The following is a 20,995-nucleotide window of genomic DNA, read 5'->3' on the forward strand; positions in this document are numbered from 1 at the left end:
TGCATCTGAACAACTCACTTTTCAGGAAGTCTAAAGCAACCTCCTCTTTTAGTTGAAAATATATAAAGGAAATCAGCCTTTTCAAATAAAATCTAATAAGCCAAGCAACTTGATCCAAATACTAAACAATAAATTAGTTAAAAGCCACTCAGAAAGACGCCAGGATCTCCTCTCAAATCATCAGCATCACCTTTCAAAAAATACATTTCAATTAACCAAAATAAAAATGTGAGGGGAAAGAAATGTCACTATTACATTAGATATTTATTGCTAAATAATTAATATTTCCCCCTGGTTGCTTAAGACAGTATTATTAAAACAGTCTCAGCAGCAAAGTTGGAAAGTAATACATAGCCTGGAGTGCCCTCTTTCTTTTCCAAGAGGAGTTTCAGGGAAATATTCTGTTCATGAAGATGTCAGTCAGGTGTTTCTCAGAAAGTCAAATAAATCAGGTAACTAGGCTGCATTAAAAAAATCTATACATGAAAGCAGTTCAGCATAATTTAAGTGATATCCTTACACTTGTGATGAACGTGATTCTACCTTAATAAAAACATACTTACAGAGCCATCTGAAATTGTTCAAGCCATTTTTTCTTCAAGTCTTTAGTTTTGCAATAAACTTCTAAACCATTTTGACCTTGGATATGAATGAGGTAGAAGCCATAAGACCACTGCATAAAAAGATCAGCGATACAAGGTCAACAGTTGTGAAGAAATGAAAAGGGGGGTGGGGGGGGTGGGGTGGAATAAGGAAGCATTTATATGTTCCTTAATTCCCTGAGTTTGGGAAAAGCAAGACCACATTATTGTGTTCACTTAGGAATGACTTACTCAAATGTTTTAATTACATCAAAATAAACAAAGTTGAAATCCCTAAATATTCACTTAATCTTACATTTAAAACATAAAATTTGTAAATAAATTGTATATACATTCTGAACTCCTGCAAAATGTTTCAAACTGCTGTTAAAAATATACATTTTAGATGAATTAGCAACAAATACTTACCTTCTTATTTTCTTTATCAGTAGTGGGGTTATTTGTAATTTTGTATTTCTGAAGATCTATTATTTCCTTCATTTCATAATTATCACCTCTCCGTTTGCAAACAATTACAGCTAGATCAAACAAGAAGATATGCCTATGAAAATATAATACAAAGATGGTTAAAAACACTCCAGAAACCCCAAAGTCTTGTTTTACAAACCTTTGCCTGTGGCACTGAAAATTTTGAAGGTGAACAACTTAACTACTGAATAACAAAACAAAAAACACTGAAAGTACTTTCGCTAGAGACGTACTACTTGCAAGGGATTTAGGTGATCTTAGATGATAACGTAATTACTAACTTCCCGTGAATCACTTGGCAAATTCACTTGGTAAACAGCGGATAGGCTCTGTGAATGCACAGTGAAATGGGAAGTACTCTCAAGAATGATTGAGCTGACATGAAATCTAAAAAGAGAGTTATTTACAGTCTTTTTAATAGCAAACACCAGAAGTCATGCCATCACCTGTCTTGCCTCGCACGTTTGTCTAACGTAGTTATCCTTATTTCCCCATCACCTTGAGGTCTTCCGTACTGTAAGAGGGAATGATTCTGAAACAGAAGTAGTATGTATGATTCAATATAGCAAAAGCGTCAAGATGATGACACATTCAAATGTTAGACCACTCACTCCTTTTACCCCAAAAAAAGGACTTTCCAGGCCTGAAAACAACACCTTTTCCTCAGTATCATCTAAACTAAATACAATAAAGAATCAGTCCATTCCAGTTTTGTCTTCAAATGGGAAAATTTTTCCCATTACAAAAACACCTGAGTCACTGTACAAATACAAACCTTTAACTATGCAAATATACTTAACTACAGACAGACCCCCAAAATAGCAGAGATTTCTGTTCTTAAATATTTGTGTCATTCTAGACCAAGCAAAGCATACTTATACTTAAATATCATCAAAAGTACTATAATCTCAAATGAAACGGGAAAAAAATACATCTATCAATATATTTAACCGCAAGTGATTTAAAAACCACGGAGATTAAAAATATCACATACCAAATTCTCTATTGATAGTTGAAACTGCCTAATTTCACGGAGTGTTTCATTATCTCTCTTCACTTCATTTACATACTGAGCCAAGTCCTACAGCATCAACAGAAAAAGGGAGGGGAAAAAAAAAAACAACCTCTTTCATAACAGAGCACTTTAATACCTTATTTTGGCAAATTTGTTTCTAATTTTGTCTTTGCCTTACCTGCATATTTAGTCTTTTTTTTTTTAAATTATCTTTAATGTTCAAGAATTATCAATATGTATGCCTAAATAAAGAAGGAAAAAAGCCTCTGCATATCTTCAATCATATTTACAACTTTCTTCATCATATCTATTGAAACACAAATTTAGTGGCAAGAAAGAGAAACACGTAATAAACTGTAAAAGGGATGATTTTTTCTGAATTTTTTTAATGTCTTATTTTCAAGATTAAAGATGGAAGTGTAATTTATGCAGCACACTTATGGTCCAAAAAAGCAGTCAACAGCATCCAATATCTGAGAATAAGACAGAAGGTAAACAGAGAATATAGTAGAAAATATATGTAAGGGAGCTCAAAAGCAGCATGTAAGGTGTAAACATATCATAAGCTTATTAGGAGAGAAGAAGCTACTGCCCCAGTAGTAGGATCTTGCTCTTACTGTTTAACAGCAGAGAGAAGCCATTACACAGCAGATTTTAGAAAGGGCTTTTAATGGGATATACTACCTGAAGTTACAGGTTGAGATCATTATTGTCCCCTTTACCAGAACATTTACTGTACACATTTCACTAAAACCTTTAAAATGCTCTGAACATGCTTGAGTAATAGTGACAATTTGCTGAGACTTCTCTGTTTATGGCTAGAGATGAGGAGTGAGCAGGAGTGGTAATTGGTAAGGTCAGGGACCCTGAGAGCAGCAGTTGGAAAAGGCATTCTGATCTTCACAACTTGCTTTTACAGTATCCCTTCAATATGGCCACGAATTTGGAGGGTGGGAGAAAGATACATCTTCTTCCTAAGATGTTTTTAATCAGAACCTAGGAATAGCTGCAATCATTACGCTAGCTTCCCAAATGAATCTGTGCAGGATACATTCACATCAGTCTTAAAAGATTTAGTGTAGAAATTAAATAACCTCTTTTCTTGCTGCTAAAAGAAATCTAACAGCATAACCCTTTCTAGAATTTTCTTTATTGGGGGGCAGTACCACTTTGCTGGCAGTTTTTCTAAAGACACTTTATTTTCAAGCAGACACACCAGGGTTTTTAGGAGCAACATACTGATGCTGCATAGTTACTTCTGCTACACTGGCAGGGACTATTGTAAGAGGACAGAGTAAATCAGGAGGGAAAAAGTGCTGCAACCTTAAGGAGAGATGCTCATACCTGGGGTTTTTGTGGGGTGGGAAGTGGTTTGGGGGGTTTTTTAGTTGGCTGGTTACGTCCTGCCAGCCAGCACATAACTGCCACAGCCACTCTGGCAAGAGATTTCTTAATTGGTCTTTTATTTTCAGTCCAACAGGCACCAAAAACAATGAAGTAAGCCAACAAATGGGAAAGAGAAAGCAGGGCGGCTGGGAATAAAAACCAGGGTTATTTTCCTAGCCAATTAGCAGCAGCCAGGCCGCACGGCTTGCCAGTAGATGGAAGCAACACTGTGCCATCCCATTTCAGGCATCTCTCCGTGGGAGATAATCATGGTGGCTCTCTCTTCATTCACTGCACAAAACCGCATGACAAAAAAGGGGAGCCAAAAATCTCACTTGTGAGCTGGTCTGTATTGCACGCCTTCAAGGCAGACAGTCACGTAACATGAGACAGCTGTGTGACCCAAAACTAATTTAGTCCGACTTCAGCATCTTCTGTAGACCATACAGATTACAACAGAAGGAGATATGGCCTGTGCCGTGTTGGCTTCTTTCCCCCCTTCCCCATAAAGGATAGAAAAAATTTCACGATTCCAGCACATGAATGTCACAATTCATGCCGCGAAGCCAACTGAAGCAGAACTGCGCTTCATTTCTGAAGCTGTGCAGAGGAACACATAATATATTGCCTTATACATAAGGCAATACAGCTATTCTATAAAGCATTTGTTTGTACCACTTGCAGGTGAATTTACATTGACAGATACTCTACCTCCAGAAAGACACTGCTGCTTTCAAAGGTAAAGCTACAGAGATCACATTAAGATGACAGAAAAAAAGTCTTGTAAAGAAAGATAACTGTCTTCATCTCAGTGGGAAACTGCTGACCTTGATTAGAATTGACTTACAGTGGCAGAAATATTCCTGAAGTTTGGAAGTGAGACCAACACTATTGAAATATGTGTGTTTTATCTCATTATATCACAGCAAACTGATGTAGAAGTAAACTGAAATAAGGAAGTTCCATTTCATAAACGCTCCACTTCAGAAAACTACTGAACTTGTTTCTCAGACTTGAGCCAAGCCTTCAACTATATACTTGCCCTGACATACTTGTAAAGCTCACAGTGACCTGTGAAAACATGCCTGTTATATATATTTTTATACATATTTATATAAAAAGTACTTACCTTCATTGCATCAAGTGCCAGTTTTAGATTTGCCTTCTCCATGGGATCAGTAGTGTGCTTTACCAGCTCCTGTGGACAGAGCAGTTAAAACCTTTCACCTGCTGCCTGTCAGTTTATAAATTGAAGTTGTTGTTGCTCATCCCGCCCCCCCCCCCCAAAGAAAAAAACAAAACCAAAACACACAACCCAAGAATTCACATTTTCATCCCTATAGTGAGCTGCCTATAACTGAGTGGGGACTACTGCAAACAGATAATTGGCAAGTGTTTAAGAATGATTGCTGTATAGCCTAAACACCAACTGTAGCTGACGATGAACCATCATTAGAAGGTAATTTGGTCTGTCTAGCACTTAAAATTTGCCAATCAGATCATTACTGTATGTGCATGCTGAAAGCACAGGTGAACACTTGAGTTCATTTGCACACTACTATACAGCATATCATCCCATTCCAAAGCATGCACTTGTCTGCAGGGAGGGATGTATGCTGGCAATAAAAACTCAGCTAAACTGTGCAATTGCTTAAAAGAAGTCACTGTCTCATTACGCCTTAGATAAAGGTGACTCAGAAGACATATTTAAATCAAATGTACACGTTTAAAGTATTTTTCTAGCCACTTCCCATATGAAAAACAAAGGGGTTTTTTTGGTTTTTATGAAGTGAAAAAGTAACCTCTGGGGAAAACAGGTTATTTCTTTGTTATAATTTGAGAAGAGAATTATACATTTCAGCTAACATAATAACTTGCTAAAATCCTAGGAAATACATATTTATACTTCACTTTACAATTCTAACAATTTACTGGATTTTTTTCTTTCAAAGTCTATAAAATATTTCTTTCTTCTTTGATATACACTGTAGTGTCACACATTAGAGCATAGTGACATTGTATATTGTTAATCATCTTTTCATAATATACAAGTTGACTATAAAACCATAACTCAGATCTCAAATTTTTTTTTAAAAAGCAGTTGTACCATTCATTTTATTTTTTCCAGTTTTCCATTATCAAAATATTGATGACTCATTTATAGAAATATTTCAAAGAACTTAATATTACAGAAAGTATGTTGCACTGCAGAGTTAAAATTATGCTTCACACACAAGTGGTACATCTTTTAAAACGACATTTTACAAGCATCAGCAGGGCTGACAGTCTAATATAGTAATATATTTCTCTGCAGCTGAACTAATGAGTCTCCTGGCACAGCTATCAAGTTAAATTTATAAGACTCTCCACCCTTATTACAGGACTAACTGCAAAAGCTAACACTTTGTGGGTTATAACAAGAAGCATTTCAAAATAAATATGGCTTTATTGTAATTTATGACAGCAAAGAAACATCTTAAAAGTATGCTGTAAGTATGGTCCAGCTTCCTCCTTTGGGGGGTAATGGTTCACATTTCAAAGGGCCATGATTACAGTTTGGTACTACTAAGCACTTTAAACATACCAAGAATGAAAGGTGCAGATACTGAGGAAAAAATTGTGTTTTATTCTTTTTTCCCCAGATATGCTTCAGCTCTGAGGAATGATTTCTGTTAGAAAACCTGCACTTGACTGGATTTTATTTCATAACAAATCAGCCTCAAATCTATGGAAATGTCAATCACCTCCCTTTGATAAAGACCTTTAGCTCTCATTCTTACAGTCCACTGATGATAAACAATCACAGTTTTGCTCTCAGCCACCATAGATTTCAAAAATAAAATACCTGGAGCAGTAGGTGATATTTTAGCACTCTCTGCATTGGAACCACTAAAAGATCCCGCAATGTAAATTTCCCGTTATTGGCCCTCTTGGAACATTCCTAGTTCAAAGCAGAAGAAAGAATAAGACAAGTGAGTCAGAAAATAAAAATATTCAAGTGATATATATGAAAATTCAGTGATATATTGGCCAAGTATACTGGCACATTATATATAATATATAACCATATTAAGCTTGAGATAAAGAGTATCAACAAAATGAAGGAAAACAGTTGATATGACAATAATAGCTAAGCAAAAAAGACTGGGTCTAGACACTTGTTCTTAGATATTTCAACAGCATGAGAAAGAGTAGAATAAACATCACAAAGACAACAGAAATTAGGCATTCCATTGAATTAAAAAAAAAAGAGACATTGCCTATAAGCACAGCAAAGGCAGCAAATATTACACCTATCTTCAAAAAAAGCAGAGGATAATCTTGGAAACTACAGGCCAGTCGGTCTCACTTCAGTCCTTGCAAAAATTATGTAGCAAGTCGTCTTGGAAGCAATATCTGGGCACATATTGAAGGTGCCTGGGAATATCCAGCATAGATTTACCACAGGTAAATCAATGCCTGACCTACCTGAATGCTTTCCGCAATGAAATGGCTAGATATGTGAATGGGTGGGGAGAGTCTAGTGGACTTTTCCAAGGCTTTCAACATCATCTCCCACAGCATCCTGATATCCAGGTTGGGATGTTATGCTCCAGATGAATGAACTGCTAGGTCTATGAAAAACTGGCTAGATCATCAGTCTCAAAAAGAGCAGTGACTAACGTTTCCTACACTACCAAAGGGACAGTTGCAAGCAGAGCTCCTCAGGGGTCTGTCCAGGGACCCTTCCCATTTAATATCTTTAGTAATGATCTGCAGGAAAAGACAGAGGACACCCACAGCAAGTCTGCAGACAACATCAGATTGGAGGTGCAGGTGACACTCTTTGGGGCATGTCCAACAGCAACCTCACATGAAGGCCACAAGGACGAAGGCAAAGTCCTTCACCTGGTATGCACTAACCAGGGACACACTAACTCTGAGGGCTGACCAGCTAGAGAGCAGCTCTGCTGGAAAGGACCCAGGGGTCACGGCAGACAGCAAGCCTTGTGAGGCTGTGGGACCAGGGCTTGTTCAGCCTAGAGGTCACTCCCAACCTGAGTGACTCTGCAATTCTTTGTTCTTGGCTGAGATGTCATGATAAACAGAAGTGTATTGCTGATGATCACTTCGCACACAAAAAAAAAAAAAACAAACCACCCTAACCCTACTGATGTCAGTGGCAAAACTCCACTCACTCCAGTGCCAGGAAGTGTACTGCAACAGCTCACATATTCATTTGATCAGAGGCTCCAAAAAAATGAAAAGGAAGAGAAACACAGTAACGTATCAGTCCAGCTAGTTTTTCATCATAAGGTTTTTGACTTGGATGAAAGCAGGGCATATTCACAGAAACGCATGTTTTTCATATATATATATGTATGTATATATATACACGTTAAAAAATACTGATACCTCTAACTTCAGTTTAACATCTTCTTTTGTCTTAGAGATGTTGTCTAAGCATGATATCGCTATCTCCACTTGACTGCAGTACTGTCCATAAATAACCAATCTAAATCAAAGCAAGAGACAAAGAATAAAAGGAACATTTGTTTATTCAAGAACAACCCTTGATCATTTTTCACAAGTACATTGTTAACAATCCTCCTTTCAAAAGGAGCAGTGCCTAAATAAGCAAGGATAAGATTAAGATTTAGCCACAGACTTCAATGGGTAGCATGAATACAAGGAAGAATATTCAGGAGAATACAATTTTGATCTACCTTCAAAATGCTGTAAAATCATTGCAATTTCCTTTAATATTCACATATATATGTTCTGATAAATAGAGGACTCATTAAAAAGCAGCATAACTGCTGTTTAACAGAACAACAGTCTGTAGTATTTACAACACTGTAGATTTCCAAGGTTGTAATGAATAAATTCTGCAACACAGGCTTAACAGGATTAATTACAGCTATTCTTCAAAGAACTTGTAGGTTACCCAAACTGATCCATCTCCAACAGTTTCTACCAGCTTATATCCTGTGAGCTCTCAGATCAAAATAATAGCGTATGAAAACAAGAAACTTTCAATAGTTGTCAAGAGCAGCAATGCTTCTTGAAGGAGCCTAGTTTTATGACAGGAGTTTTTTGCCCGTTTGGAGTGCTTCTTTCTGCTAGTCCCATTGCAGAGTGCTGTTTCCTTTCACCTTTTCATATATTTCTTGAGGTGATTCCTTCTGTACGCTTCAAATCTGTTTTTTGGGGGTTCCCATGAGCTCTTCATTGGGGTCTCCTAAATTTCTTTTTCTCTCACCTAATCTTTACCATTCTTTTTTTTTTTTTAAATTCTTTTTTCACAATTGAAGTGGTGATACTAATTTAACATTTACCACTTCTGATTACTTTTAATCATTACATGGGTAAGACACCAAGTCGACCTCCATCTGTTTCCTTTTTGTATAATACAAATTTGAGGTTTCTTCTGTGTCCTTTGTTCCCTTTTTAGCACACATTTCGGAACTACTTTAGAAAGATAAGCATTTTCCAGAACAACTTCTTGTCCCCTAATTCGCTCCTACAGCAGCAGAAAGTCTAATAGCCTGGGAAATAACTATGTCCTGCTCCAACATAAAAGCTGAGACAGAGGGTCTCTGAAGGCAAGACTGTTTATGGGCAGCCTGGGACACCCTCCTCCCTCGAAAAACAACTCTCCTGTCTAACGTTTTCCAGATGCTGCTGTCCAATTTCTCACAAGCCTGTTATTACTGCAACAATCCTCCTTCCCCATCACCCCCAAGCAAATCCAATTAGCTCCCACAGGTCTTTCCCGCTCCAGTCCCAGAAGGAACTAATTTTTAACCACAACCCAAGGGTTACTTCAAGGTAGGTCAGCACTGTAGCCCACAGTACAAGTGTTTTTCAGCTAAGTACCATAGGCATATAAGTTCATCTATACAGTCCAACAGCTGTTCAGTGCTGGCAGAAAAAACAATCTGAAAAGGTGGGTTAAAAATTTGGCAATTAGCCTACAGGGCATGGCATGCTGCCACAGCTATCCTGTTACCAGCCTGGCTATTTTTCACAGTCTGAAGGCAGAGTGTGCACACCTTTGACTGCAGGGTAGAGACCCTAGTCTCTTCTCTCTTCTTTTTTGCACCTGCTTTCTCTTCTTTCAAGTTATGAACTCTTCTGGGTTTTTTAACCTGGAATAGCCTTAATATGTATCTTTGACTTATTTTGCCCCTTCTTCCCCTTTTATAACATTCTATCTGTTAAACAATACAGGTACATGCTATAAAATACCTGGGACTATTTGCACAAAAAAAGCGCTGTGCAAAACAAGTTATTTAAGTTTTGTTCAAAATACAGATGTTACCTGTCTATGTAACGATATTGCCAAAACTGGGGGTAAGAAGAGGGAGGGCTCGTATAGCAATAGGTTACATTTTGACTTCCAGGCTCAAAACACCAAATACTAGCTTAATAAGTATACAGACATCGAATCCAATCCTGTTTCAAAAATATTCATCAAACAAAAATATGGGAAAATACTGTACCAACTTGAGCATAGATTATCAGAATTCATAAGAGTGCATAAATCTTACCTTTCCTTGTAGTTAATAAAAATTTGATATAGGTTCTGATCATTTTTGTTAACAATGGAATCATTGATGTCCTGTGTTAGATTCCTGTGAATTTTCACCAAATCCTTAAAAACAGTAATGAGGAGGGGGAAACGTTTTTAAAAACAGAACGACTTCAAGCTTTGAATATAAAAATAAATTATTTTATGTTAGATCCAGTAATTTCAGTAGATTGAAAAACAGATCATTTGAGAGTAGAACCTAATTTCAAGGTTTGCCACATCTTCCATATAGTGCAACAAGAACTAAACTCCAAGAACTACCTATTAGAGACTAATTTATTCGAGCTTGGAACGTGCCCTGTTAATTCATCTTCATTTTATAATGATAATTTTAAAATTAGGCGAGTCAAGTAAATGCTTTAGTGACAAGATAAAGTAATGATTCATGTCCCTGAGCTGTGAAAAATTAGTTTTGTACATTACATTGGCCAATTAGTGATGTTCTAGTGCTAAGTTAACTGCAATCATAATGAGTTTCCCAATACAGCAAGCAACTAATGGCTGAGAGAAAGACAAGAATATTGCAGAAAGATTTGCTCCCTGAGTAGCAACTCACCTTACTTGTTCACTATGATACAAAAATCTGTAAGCAACTATAGGAGATTACACCAACCTCAATACTGTATGGATACTGTCAGAGAATTCACAAGAAATTAAGTCAAAACAGGTTAAAAAGTTTTGAAATCAGGATAACTGACTGTAAGCAGTGTACAGACCACTGCAATGAAAAACAGCAAACGGTTTCAAAAAAAAAAAAAGCCATTGAAGATGGTTTAATGCAGTAAATGACATACTACAAAAATAATACGCAATATTGTGTTGCGAACTAAGTGAAAACATTTCACTTCACACTGATGAAAACTAAGAGTACACACAAAGTCAATCATGACTTCACAGGTGAGGGAGCAAAAACTTGAAACAGATCAAATTCAGTTGCTAGCAATTGTATGGCCATATCCTCAGAATCTTAAGTTGCAGCAAAGACGTTATTATAGAAATGCTTCCCAATTAATACATCACAGGAGCACATTTTCTAAGGAGTGCACAGGGACTCAACTAAGCAACACCCCTGAAAAACAGCTTAATACTAAGGGGACAAAATGTCTTTTTGAGCTTCTATCTCCAATTCAAAGTCAAATTTTAAATTAAACTGATGTTAACATCACTAGAAGTTAATGGAAGTTCCAACACTTCAGTATGTTACACATACTTCCATCTCTCTCTCCCTCTGTATGTCCATATATACGTCTCAATTCAAATCATGCATAGGTGTACATACAAATACATATATATATAATGTACATAATATATACATAAACATATACGTACACAGATACACACACAAATACAGAACCATACATACATTTTATAGGACAGAACTTTGAAATCTGAGTCCTAATGAAAGGCAGTCTCTTTAGACTGGTAAGTAGTTTGGGGTGGTCATTGTTTGGTTTGGGTTTTTTTGTTTGTTGTTTTTTTGTTTTTTCCCTTAAAAATAAAATATATTTTGACATCAGCAGATGATTTTGTCCAGCAAGCATCTTTCAGAGTCTATATAAGGAATACAGCATTACCCTAAAGCACCAATCCTTCAGCACAACCCTTTAACAGAGGCAAATCCATCCTGTTCTGAGAATACCACACTTGGTGTCCACATCGCAGTTTGCTGTAGAGCTCTGTGTAACAGCTATTTTTAGTTTAAAACAAGCTTCCACTGCCCTCCAGCCTTCCTGCTGAGGAACTGCTGCAGAGACAAGGTCTGAGCAGACAAAGTGTTTGCACATATTTTTGGCTTAGGCAAGCCCTATATTTCTTTTAATGTTCTTGGAGGCCTGTGAGATGTTACTGGAGTCAGAAATAAGCACCATCTTGTAACAGCAGGATACTGAATGCTGATAATGAAAAGCAAAGTCAAACAACGTAAATATAACAGTTTACTACGTGTCTCCCTAGTTTCAAATAAACAGGTTTTGTTCTTTTTACTCCTCTTATCTGATCCCCTTACATTTCTTTAACAAGTAGTGAGTAGGCCGACCTCCCAGTTTATGCTTACAGCGTGTAAACCCTTTTTATACCCCTGTGCAGTGTTTCACGTTGGCTGGCTTTAGGTCTTTCAATGCATATAAGTCAACGTGCCTGGGCACACAGAGCCTTAGGAAAGATGTTTACAGTAAGTTAGGTAGGGCACATTAGGGCCTTATTTGCAATGAATAAGAAACATTAATGTAGGACAGAATATAAATTTGTTTTCAAAAGCAAAGCGATCTCTACGGGCAGCTGACATACTTCAAGAAGACAAGTAGGTTACTGATATCTGTGGCAGTATTTTGGACTAATATTCAAAGAGAAGGAAATTACAGCAATTGAGATTCAGGGTGAAAACTTAAATAGCGGGACAAATATGGCAAGGTGTGAGGTACCATCATCAGTGTAATAACTGTCATAATTTAGCTTCTGTCAGGATGGTGCTGGAAGAGCAACTAAAACATTCTTACAGACCAGATTCCCACAGAATAAGAAAATCCCCAACACCACCTCCTACAGCCCTGAGAGCCTGCAGGCCATGCCAGAGATGGCCAAAACAGAGGTGATTTTTTACAGGCAATAAAGGTTTGATGTGGCCCATGGGCCACACTCTGGGGAAGCTTTCTTTACAGCGTGCCTCATAAAAGAACATTCCTTTCATTTGTCTGTGTTGAGAGAGGCTTCAGACCATGTCTGATGTCTTCCTTTAAAGTCAGATAAAGTAAAGACATCTGCTAAATACTTACGTCAACTACAATATGCGTAAATTACCATAGTACTATGATTAGGCCAAAAATAAATGGAACAAAGTAATCATCACAGAAACTTTTAAGATTTCAGTCAAATAAAGAAGTCTCCTAGGTACTTCACAGAGGATTTCCTTATCTCGTCCAGTGCCAGATTCTGGATCCAAAACTGTGAGTTATCTTAACTTTAAAATGTCTTCAATGATGACAGAGCCAGGGTAGATACAAGGATTTGCAGAGTAGCTATAGAAATCCTCATGAAAGCCCCACTCAGCATACAGTGGTAGGCAACCTAACAGGCACAACTTTGTACCATCACTAAAATGCCAGCATATATTAGAAGATAACCCATCTTCTATAAATTATTAGCTTCTATGGGTCAAAGACACTCCTACACTGGAGTGTAGTATAATACTATTTCTCTTATCCTATTCCCTCAAGCAGAACAAAAATGAAATAGTGTGCACATCCTTTTTTACCAACTACCCTAATGTCTACATAAATGCACTGTGCACCATATTTCAAATAATAATTTTGTGCAGTAACATACAACACAAATATATCATAACCAGCTATGAACCTTATATCCGTTCATTAAATATGCAGTTACTTACAGGAATGTTGATGAAAACAGTATCAAACTCTGATGGTGACAGAAACCTTTTCAATGGCACCATGAAAAACTGCAAGGAAAAACATTTATATATACACATCGACTGTGTCCTTGTATTTTCTAGACTGTTATAAAAATACATAAGTAACAATTCTATAAGTAGTATCTTACTTTCTCTATCGATTCCAGAGTTTCAGTGTATTTCTCTTCAGTTTGCTTTATTTCAGCAAGACAACAGCTTCTTATATCATTTTCAGTATATTTCTGCAATTACAATGGAGTCAAGTTTAAGTCATTAACAGGCACCTAATGGATAACAAATGTATTTATTTGTTTAGAATTAAGCAATTAGGATAACTGCTTCCTGAAATTTTCTGAGTACTGCAGCCTCCAAAGATGACAGCAATAACCAAGAATATTTTAATGTTCAATTAGCTGATGACTTTAAGAGTTGTACTAAAATTCAGCATCAAAGGAATATTATGAAAAGTTAATGTTTAGACATAAACCGTTGAATTCTCTGCATGTACTTTGGAAGCTGAAATACACGGTCACATTTCATTTACATCCAGACTGAGAAATCTTATTTAAAATACTGAGCAGTTAATAATTCCGTTAAAACTTAATGGGACTAAATCATGTAAGTAACTTTGTATTGCCTTAAATATTGGATTCAGTCTAATCCCGGCACTTATTTATGGTTTTTTCCTCTTTTAGTTCTCAAGGGGAGCTTTCTCTTCAGACACAATACAAGTACATCCTCGAAGCAGGAAGTGCAGTGACCTCTAAGTCCAGCTCTCGCATACATGTGTGTGTCTCTTCAATGAGGCCCTGGGATTTTTCCATGTAAACCACCAGACTCATAGGAAATTGAAGTAATTATCAGCCCGGGACTCTATAAAAATAGTTTACAAGCACTGTTACTGAAGATCAGATTTACAGCGTTACAGCTTCAGTAACTTGCAAATGCGATTTCGAATAAAATAATAAATACCTAGAAGAAGGTATGGAAGCGTTCGCATCAAGCAAGACTTGACATCTAGAGACATACAGGTCAGCCTGGAGACCTGACACAGTAACTGGATAGGCTCTTACAATTAAAAGCAATAACTGATCCAAAATGTTTTCTCCAAAAACAACAATAAGCAGTGTCTTCATAAGTAACAGTACTGTCACATCCTTTCTGAAGCCTATTTATCAGTCTGTAACATCCTTTCAAGGCATCCCTGCAGCATATCCCTAACTGTATCTTACCTTTGTTCCAGTGCAGGGCATCCACATACTGCATGTAATAGACCTGATGACTAGATGTTACTCAAATGCAGCGAGAGTCAGGACTAGAAATTTAGTACTTGTGGTGGTGCATTTCACATCCCCCTTTTCTCTTGTGTACCTAGACGATCTCAGTAACTCCCGTCAAAACTTGGCCTTTGTGTAACGAGTTCAGTGGTTAAGCGTCCCTTGACCGTATCAGAAACTCTTACATGGCTAAGGTGGGAGCAGCACTGTCTGTAGCAGGGAGGCAGCCCTGACAACCTTGGAACATATTTCTCGTCTGTATCAATTGCCTCATGATAGCCTTGGGGCCTGTCTTATCTGGGCTGTAACTTGGGAGGATCTGTACCAGCATCACTGGAATTTGAGAACTTTAGTAATTTCCAACACAGGCAGTGAAAGTAGAATGGAAATTTACTGATGCCTAAAGTCAATCACCTCATGACCCTGTAAACAGCGGTACCATGGGAGACCCTTTGAGCTCTCCTGAACCGCAGCAGGCTGCACCAGAATCTCCCTCCGAGCGGGACGCCTCTCACAGCTGCAAACTCTTAAGTTTGCATACAGAGGCCTGACAACAGGACCTGGGCTGATCTCCGGTGCCTTTCACCCCTCGAGACTCAACCTTTGCCCCTTGAGTTAATCATCTGATGTGACTATTTCACTGAACTCAAGGGGAATTTCTGCTAGGTACCTTTATATATGCATATTGTGAGTATTTCACTAAAGTCGCAACAAATTACTAGGCCTGTAGTGTGTGTGTATGGATACAAATATTGTAGTAAACCCTATTTAATCACCTTGTAGATGCTAAATTAACCAATGATTAGTTATTGCTAAATTCCTGTGATTCTCTCTTATCTGTAAACAAACCTTAACCTGCTGCCAGACATACAATCCTTAGACATAAACCACTGACCAAGTCTGAGATAGGATTGGATCCAGCCGCACCTAGGCTGCTCTCCGAGAAGGACTTTAGAAAGCAAGGGCGTCCATTCTGAATCTCGTGACTCAACGGGAAGGCTCCCCTTTTCCTCCTTGTATTTTCTTCTAACTCAAATGTCCTCTTTCTTTCTCTTTATATATATACTCCTTTCATTTAACAAGTAATAGAGTGAACCTTGCCATCAAACTCTGTTGAATCACACTTTTATAGATTTCTATTAAAATCCCTATTTGCAAATATCTTTGACGGGGATTCTTTAAGCAACCTAACCACTCATCCGTGACAGTACTATAGCTCTTTCCATTCAGAAAAAGACTTCTAGCTTTTGAACAAAAGACTTTTCTCCTCCAGAACAGCAAAACTTCCAGACTCAAGTTTTAACAATTAGCTCTTAGTATGCCCAAGAGCTAGACTCCTTCCACTCCCTCTTCTCTGCTATCAGTCTACTTGACACACCTGCTACGCCTACCACAGCAAATAGCAAGCCTCACTTAAACTGTCCGTGAGCCACATACAGCTCCTATGATATTGCTTGGTCACCTATCATGAGTGGGAAACGTATTCCTACCGCCTAAACTAGATGCCAAGTTGCAAATCATAAAGGCACATAAAGCTTCGTCACCATTCGTACTTCTGTGTGTTATTTTTGACATATCTCCTTTACCCTTCTCTCTGTCTCCATGTACGCTACAAGCAGCTCTTGCAACTGGAACATAGTTTCTCACTCTCATCTACCAGGTGCTGCATTATCTCAGAAATTACTCTTTAAAACCCAATTGGTGCAGTTATTAATTTTCCCACAACAAACTGTAAAGTGCCATCCTTATCGGCTGCAGACAGAAGTAACCATTTTGCAAAAATAGAGTCTATCATTATCAGCAGAAATGTACTTTGTGAGCATCATCTGATGATCAGCCTCATCTCAAAATCTGTCGTTTATTGTCAAATTCTTTGGCGGGGGCAAGCGGGCACTCTCACAGTTAACCATAGTTAATTAATCTCAATAAAGTATTAGAATTTGACATTATTCAGGCTTTTAGTTGTTTTTCACCTTTACCTTTGTGAGCTCAATACCATTCAAATTACTCGCAGTATTTGCACCAATACAGAAGCTGTTGTACCCAATAGGAGTTTATATCCATTTGCAAAATATGGGGGTTTGTTGTTCACCAACTTTCATATGAACAATGCAAACAAAATACTGGGATTCCACTTACAACAATTCACTTCAGTTTTGTGCTCACCTAACCCAACCAGATCATTCACAGAGCGACTTTTGGCAGAAATTAACATATTAATTTTCTATCTGTACAACAAACTTCTAGAATTTGAGTGCAATAAACAAAAGAAGAGAGAAAATAAGAAATAATGTGTGGACACCAGTAAAAGTGAGAAAAATTGCCTTTGAAGTATTGGGTTCTTCTAAAAATCTACTTGAAGATTGTCCTGTGCTAGTGCTTTTTACACGCAAGGAATTGTCATGTAGGATTCAAATGAAAGAACTGCGCAAAATCGTCATGTTGGCATGCAGTGTATTTATAAACCTGAGGGGAAATTATCACAAACCAGAAATAATTACCACATTCAAGAAAGCTATCACAGCAAAACAATTGTAATGTCTCCATTCATTACATGTTGTGGAAAAAATATTTTTCTGTACCATTGTTTTCAATTTTCATTTACTTTCTATAAGAAACAAATACAAGTCTGTTCAATCTGAAGTATCTAGGCCAAGATGCAACTAAAATTGGAACGTGAAAGTTCTGATTGCTATATTAATCATTTGCTAGAAACACGGATATGCGAGATGACATTTGCAACAGGAAAGAAAGAATCAGAGAAAGTTTACACACTACCAACTGCCAGAGATTACCAACTGTTACGGCTGAAGAAAAAAAAAAAAAAAAAGCCTCCCACGCTCATTATGTGAAACCCAAAACTTAACACATTTTGAGTTTCAATATAAAATAAACACACAAAACAAGATCACAGTAAAGATTTCCTATGATTCAAGCACTTCTCTCAAACATCCTGCCTGCAAGTGAATGCGACTTCATTAGATATAAAACAGTGTTTTTTCAACTCAATTTTTTATTTCATTTTCATTGAATAATCTAAACTTTAGGAGGTAAACAAAATTAAGCAAAATGCAAAAATCTCACATAACTTTCTGCTTATCTCATCCTTAATTTACACGCATTACCTGCAGGATTTTGTATTAACAGAAAAACAGGCTGGAAAACAATATTGTTACACTCAAAACAACAGAGATTAAAACAAGTAATCTTCCCAAAGACAAGACAGTGGTAACTTTGGGGAATCACCATAAAAGCAGAGAACACAAAACACATTATGTATCTCCTGTACTTGTATTGAAAAAGATACACAGGGTGTAAAAAAAATTTAAAAAATGAAAAAGAAAAAAAAAAACCACACACAAACAAAAAACACACCACATCTTTAGACTTCTTCCTGTAACTATATTACTAAAAAGCAATTTGGAAAAGTAGAAGCAAGTTTCCAACTTAAGACAACAAGAAGCATAATATAGCTTCATGTCAATACAGAAGAACAAAACAACTGTCCTAAAAAATATATCCTGTCATAGCCACAGACTAACATTTTCCAGAGCAGAAAGCACATCTCTGAGGAAGGGCAGCCAAGTACATTAGGGTTTCTCCCAATTAGCAAGTAAATTTTATTGCCTAAGTTTAGATTTTTTTCCAAGACAGTTTTGAACACTGATCGTGGTACCTTTATATGATAAAGTGAATAAGCTACTTATCCCCATTCTCACTAAGACCAATCTTAACATCAACAAAAAACTACATGGTTGAATAAGCAGGAATTTCATTGGTGTGAAACAATTATCAGTTGTCCTTGTTAGATTAGCTGTCCAAATTACGGCTGAAATAACAGAGTTTCACAACATTATAACTTAATTTTGAAGTAGGACACTTTGAAGCAAGCAGTTAATTTAATTGCTCTTAAAATAGCTGGTCAATCTTACCATTCATCACTGGCAATCTTAACAAATCAAGTAATTATTGTATTTCATTTTAAAATTACATTTCGTTCAAAAAATTACCATAGTTAACACTCGTTCCTTTGCCAAAACAGCCTGCAAAGTCTTATATAGGAGATAATGCACTGCACGTGACACCTCCAGACGCAACTGAGCATGAGTGAAGTTTCAGTGAAACCAGCTATAAAGAGATAATTTCACAAATATTAAATTTCAAAAATATAACTGCTATTGTTTGAAAATAGCTAGGAATTGGAAAACGTACAGGTTGCTGTGCTGCTTCATCTTTCATTAGATCTTCATAAACCTCCCCACCTTCATCTTCTCCATACACGCAATCGTACAACTCTTCATCTTCATCAACACCAGTTTCACTGAAAGGAAAAAGGAAAATAATAAGATAATAAAACAAAAAAAGCTGTGCAGCACAGGCAAATTACCATCAGCTCTGCAAGGGACCACTGCTCATAGGAAAAGATTTCTACAGTAAACAAACAGATTAATTAATAGAACTATCTAATAAAAAGAACTCATTAAGGGAAATTAAGTCCATTCATTTTCTTTCCTCAATGCATTTAAAATACGATCGTACAAAATCCACACAACACTGAAGACTGCATGAATTTAGAACCACGCAGGAACTAAATCAGGCACCAGAAGCAGCTTGTCAGGACAGTTTTGTCATGAGGTACTGTCCAGCCGCTCTCTTCTCTTTGTCCCTTTTTGCACCACAATCAGTGAAGAGGAGCTGCCTCTCCTTCCTGCCTGGCATCCCACTGCACTGGGATGTGAGACACAGGTATCCTTCCTGCCAAAAAAAAGGATTATCTGCGGTAAAATCCACTAAAGACTGCAGAGCCAGCAGCTGGGAGTCTGTACCTCCACACCATAAGCCAGTATCTTGATCACCTCATGGCAACCTTCAGCTACCCAAAAATGAAAAACGCAACCTTTCAAACTGAAAATCAGACAGTTCAACAAAACAGAGTATGGACAAGAAGTGTCCTCCTATTACCCAGACTACAGAAAAACCTCAGCAAAAACTCAATGCTCAACTCTACCATCAGCTAATTCAGCTTCATTAGAGTTAGTCCTGCTGGAGTTCTGCCTACTTTGCACTAGGACCATATCAAGACCATAATATCTCTTTCACTCACATTTCTTAGGGTATGCCTACAAAAGAACTCTAAAAGATATTGAAAGTAGTCCAGTCACAATAATACAGAGACTTGATCAGACGTGCTGATAATTTTGAGATTTGTGTTGTCGGAAGACAACACTGAAATCCTTCAGAGTAAAAAAACAAATTGAGGATCGGTCCACTAGAACTACGAAGGACAACCATTTCTGTAAGTGGATCGTCAGTACTCAAGAACAAGACATCAGAAGCTCTACTCGCAGAGACTAATGATTTCAAAGAAATCAAAATGAATGAGAATTGCTACCAACACAGCTGCCACATGGACTACTTGGAAATGCCAGACAAAATCACTATGTCCGTAGTCAGGAGTATACAGAGAAACTAAGTGATTTTTTTATTTCTCATTAAATACGTATCTTTTTTTTTTTGTTGCTGTTGTTTTAATCAAGGACATCAGAACAATAAAGTAAGAAAGTGTTAGAAGTTTCAATAGATGGAATGATTAAAAAAAAATATTTGGGGAATTCAACAGAAGACAGAAATTGCTCACATCCCTTCTTTTTCCAACAGATACCATGCCCCAGGAGAGATAGAAAGCTCAGGTGCTCCAGGTTAGTCTAACATTGCAGCTTGCACCAGTGATGATGGTGTGCCAGCATATCACATTAAACACTAGCAGCTGTGTCAGATGCAGCACAGACACACTCCATTTTATCATCTATGCTCCAGGGAACAAAAGCTGGCAAAAAGGCAGAGTAAGGATAAAAACATTTAACTACTCCTGCTCTTTCTGACAGAAGGCCTTAAATGCCTCCTAAATTCCTTGGACACCATTTAAACTCAGGGACAATTAGATTAATCTTAGTCAAATACACTTACTAATTAAGATAAACTAAAAAATGTGGGTCATTTGCATCATTCACTGGTGCTTTTGTTTCTTATGAAGAGAGTACTTCTTGAATTGCTTCCTCCACAATTTAGACAGCATGTAACTATGAAATTTCAGTGACTAATATTTGTATTTGATGCAAAAGAAGAGATACGAATCTCAATCTCTTTGATATGATTTGTAAACTTTTTTTTTTTTTAAAAAATGAAAGACATTCTCCCGGTTCTTATTTAAGAACTAATAGAAATATTATTTTCAAACAGTGCTAACGCCACCACATCAAAGAGATA

The 20,995-nt window shown here is 37.1% G+C and overlaps 1 protein-coding gene across 5 annotated transcripts in view; it reads right to left on the reverse strand.

Moving 5' to 3' along the window:
* Positions 1–20,995, reverse strand: part of VAV3 (vav guanine nucleotide exchange factor 3) — a 179,692-nt gene that overhangs the window by 91,376 nt on the left and 67,321 nt on the right. For all 5 annotated transcript variants that reach the window (XM_087732765.1, XM_087732762.1, XM_087732764.1 and 2 more), the window contains exons 5-15: positions 18,941–19,049; positions 13,601–13,693; positions 13,431–13,499; positions 10,005–10,108; positions 7,867–7,966; positions 6,317–6,412; positions 4,601–4,669; positions 2,065–2,151; positions 1,517–1,602; positions 1,011–1,143; positions 564–673 (exon numbers count right to left, since the gene is read on the reverse strand). In XM_087732765.1, the coding sequence (XP_087588891.1) occupies positions 564–673; positions 1,011–1,143; positions 1,517–1,602; positions 2,065–2,151; positions 4,601–4,669; positions 6,317–6,412; positions 7,867–7,966; positions 10,005–10,108; positions 13,431–13,499; positions 13,601–13,693; positions 18,941–19,049 (1,056 nt within the window). The remainder of the gene's footprint in view (positions 1–563; positions 674–1,010; positions 1,144–1,516; positions 1,603–2,064; positions 2,152–4,600; positions 4,670–6,316; positions 6,413–7,866; positions 7,967–10,004; positions 10,109–13,430; positions 13,500–13,600; positions 13,694–18,940; positions 19,050–20,995) is intronic.

Source organism: Nipponia nippon, unplaced genomic scaffold (assembly GCF_047370975.1).
Source record: "Nipponia nippon isolate SJK-2023a ecotype South Korea unplaced genomic scaffold, ASM4737097v1 scaffold_5, whole genome shotgun sequence".
Lineage (NCBI taxonomy): Eukaryota > Metazoa > Chordata > Aves > Pelecaniformes > Threskiornithidae > Nipponia > Nipponia nippon.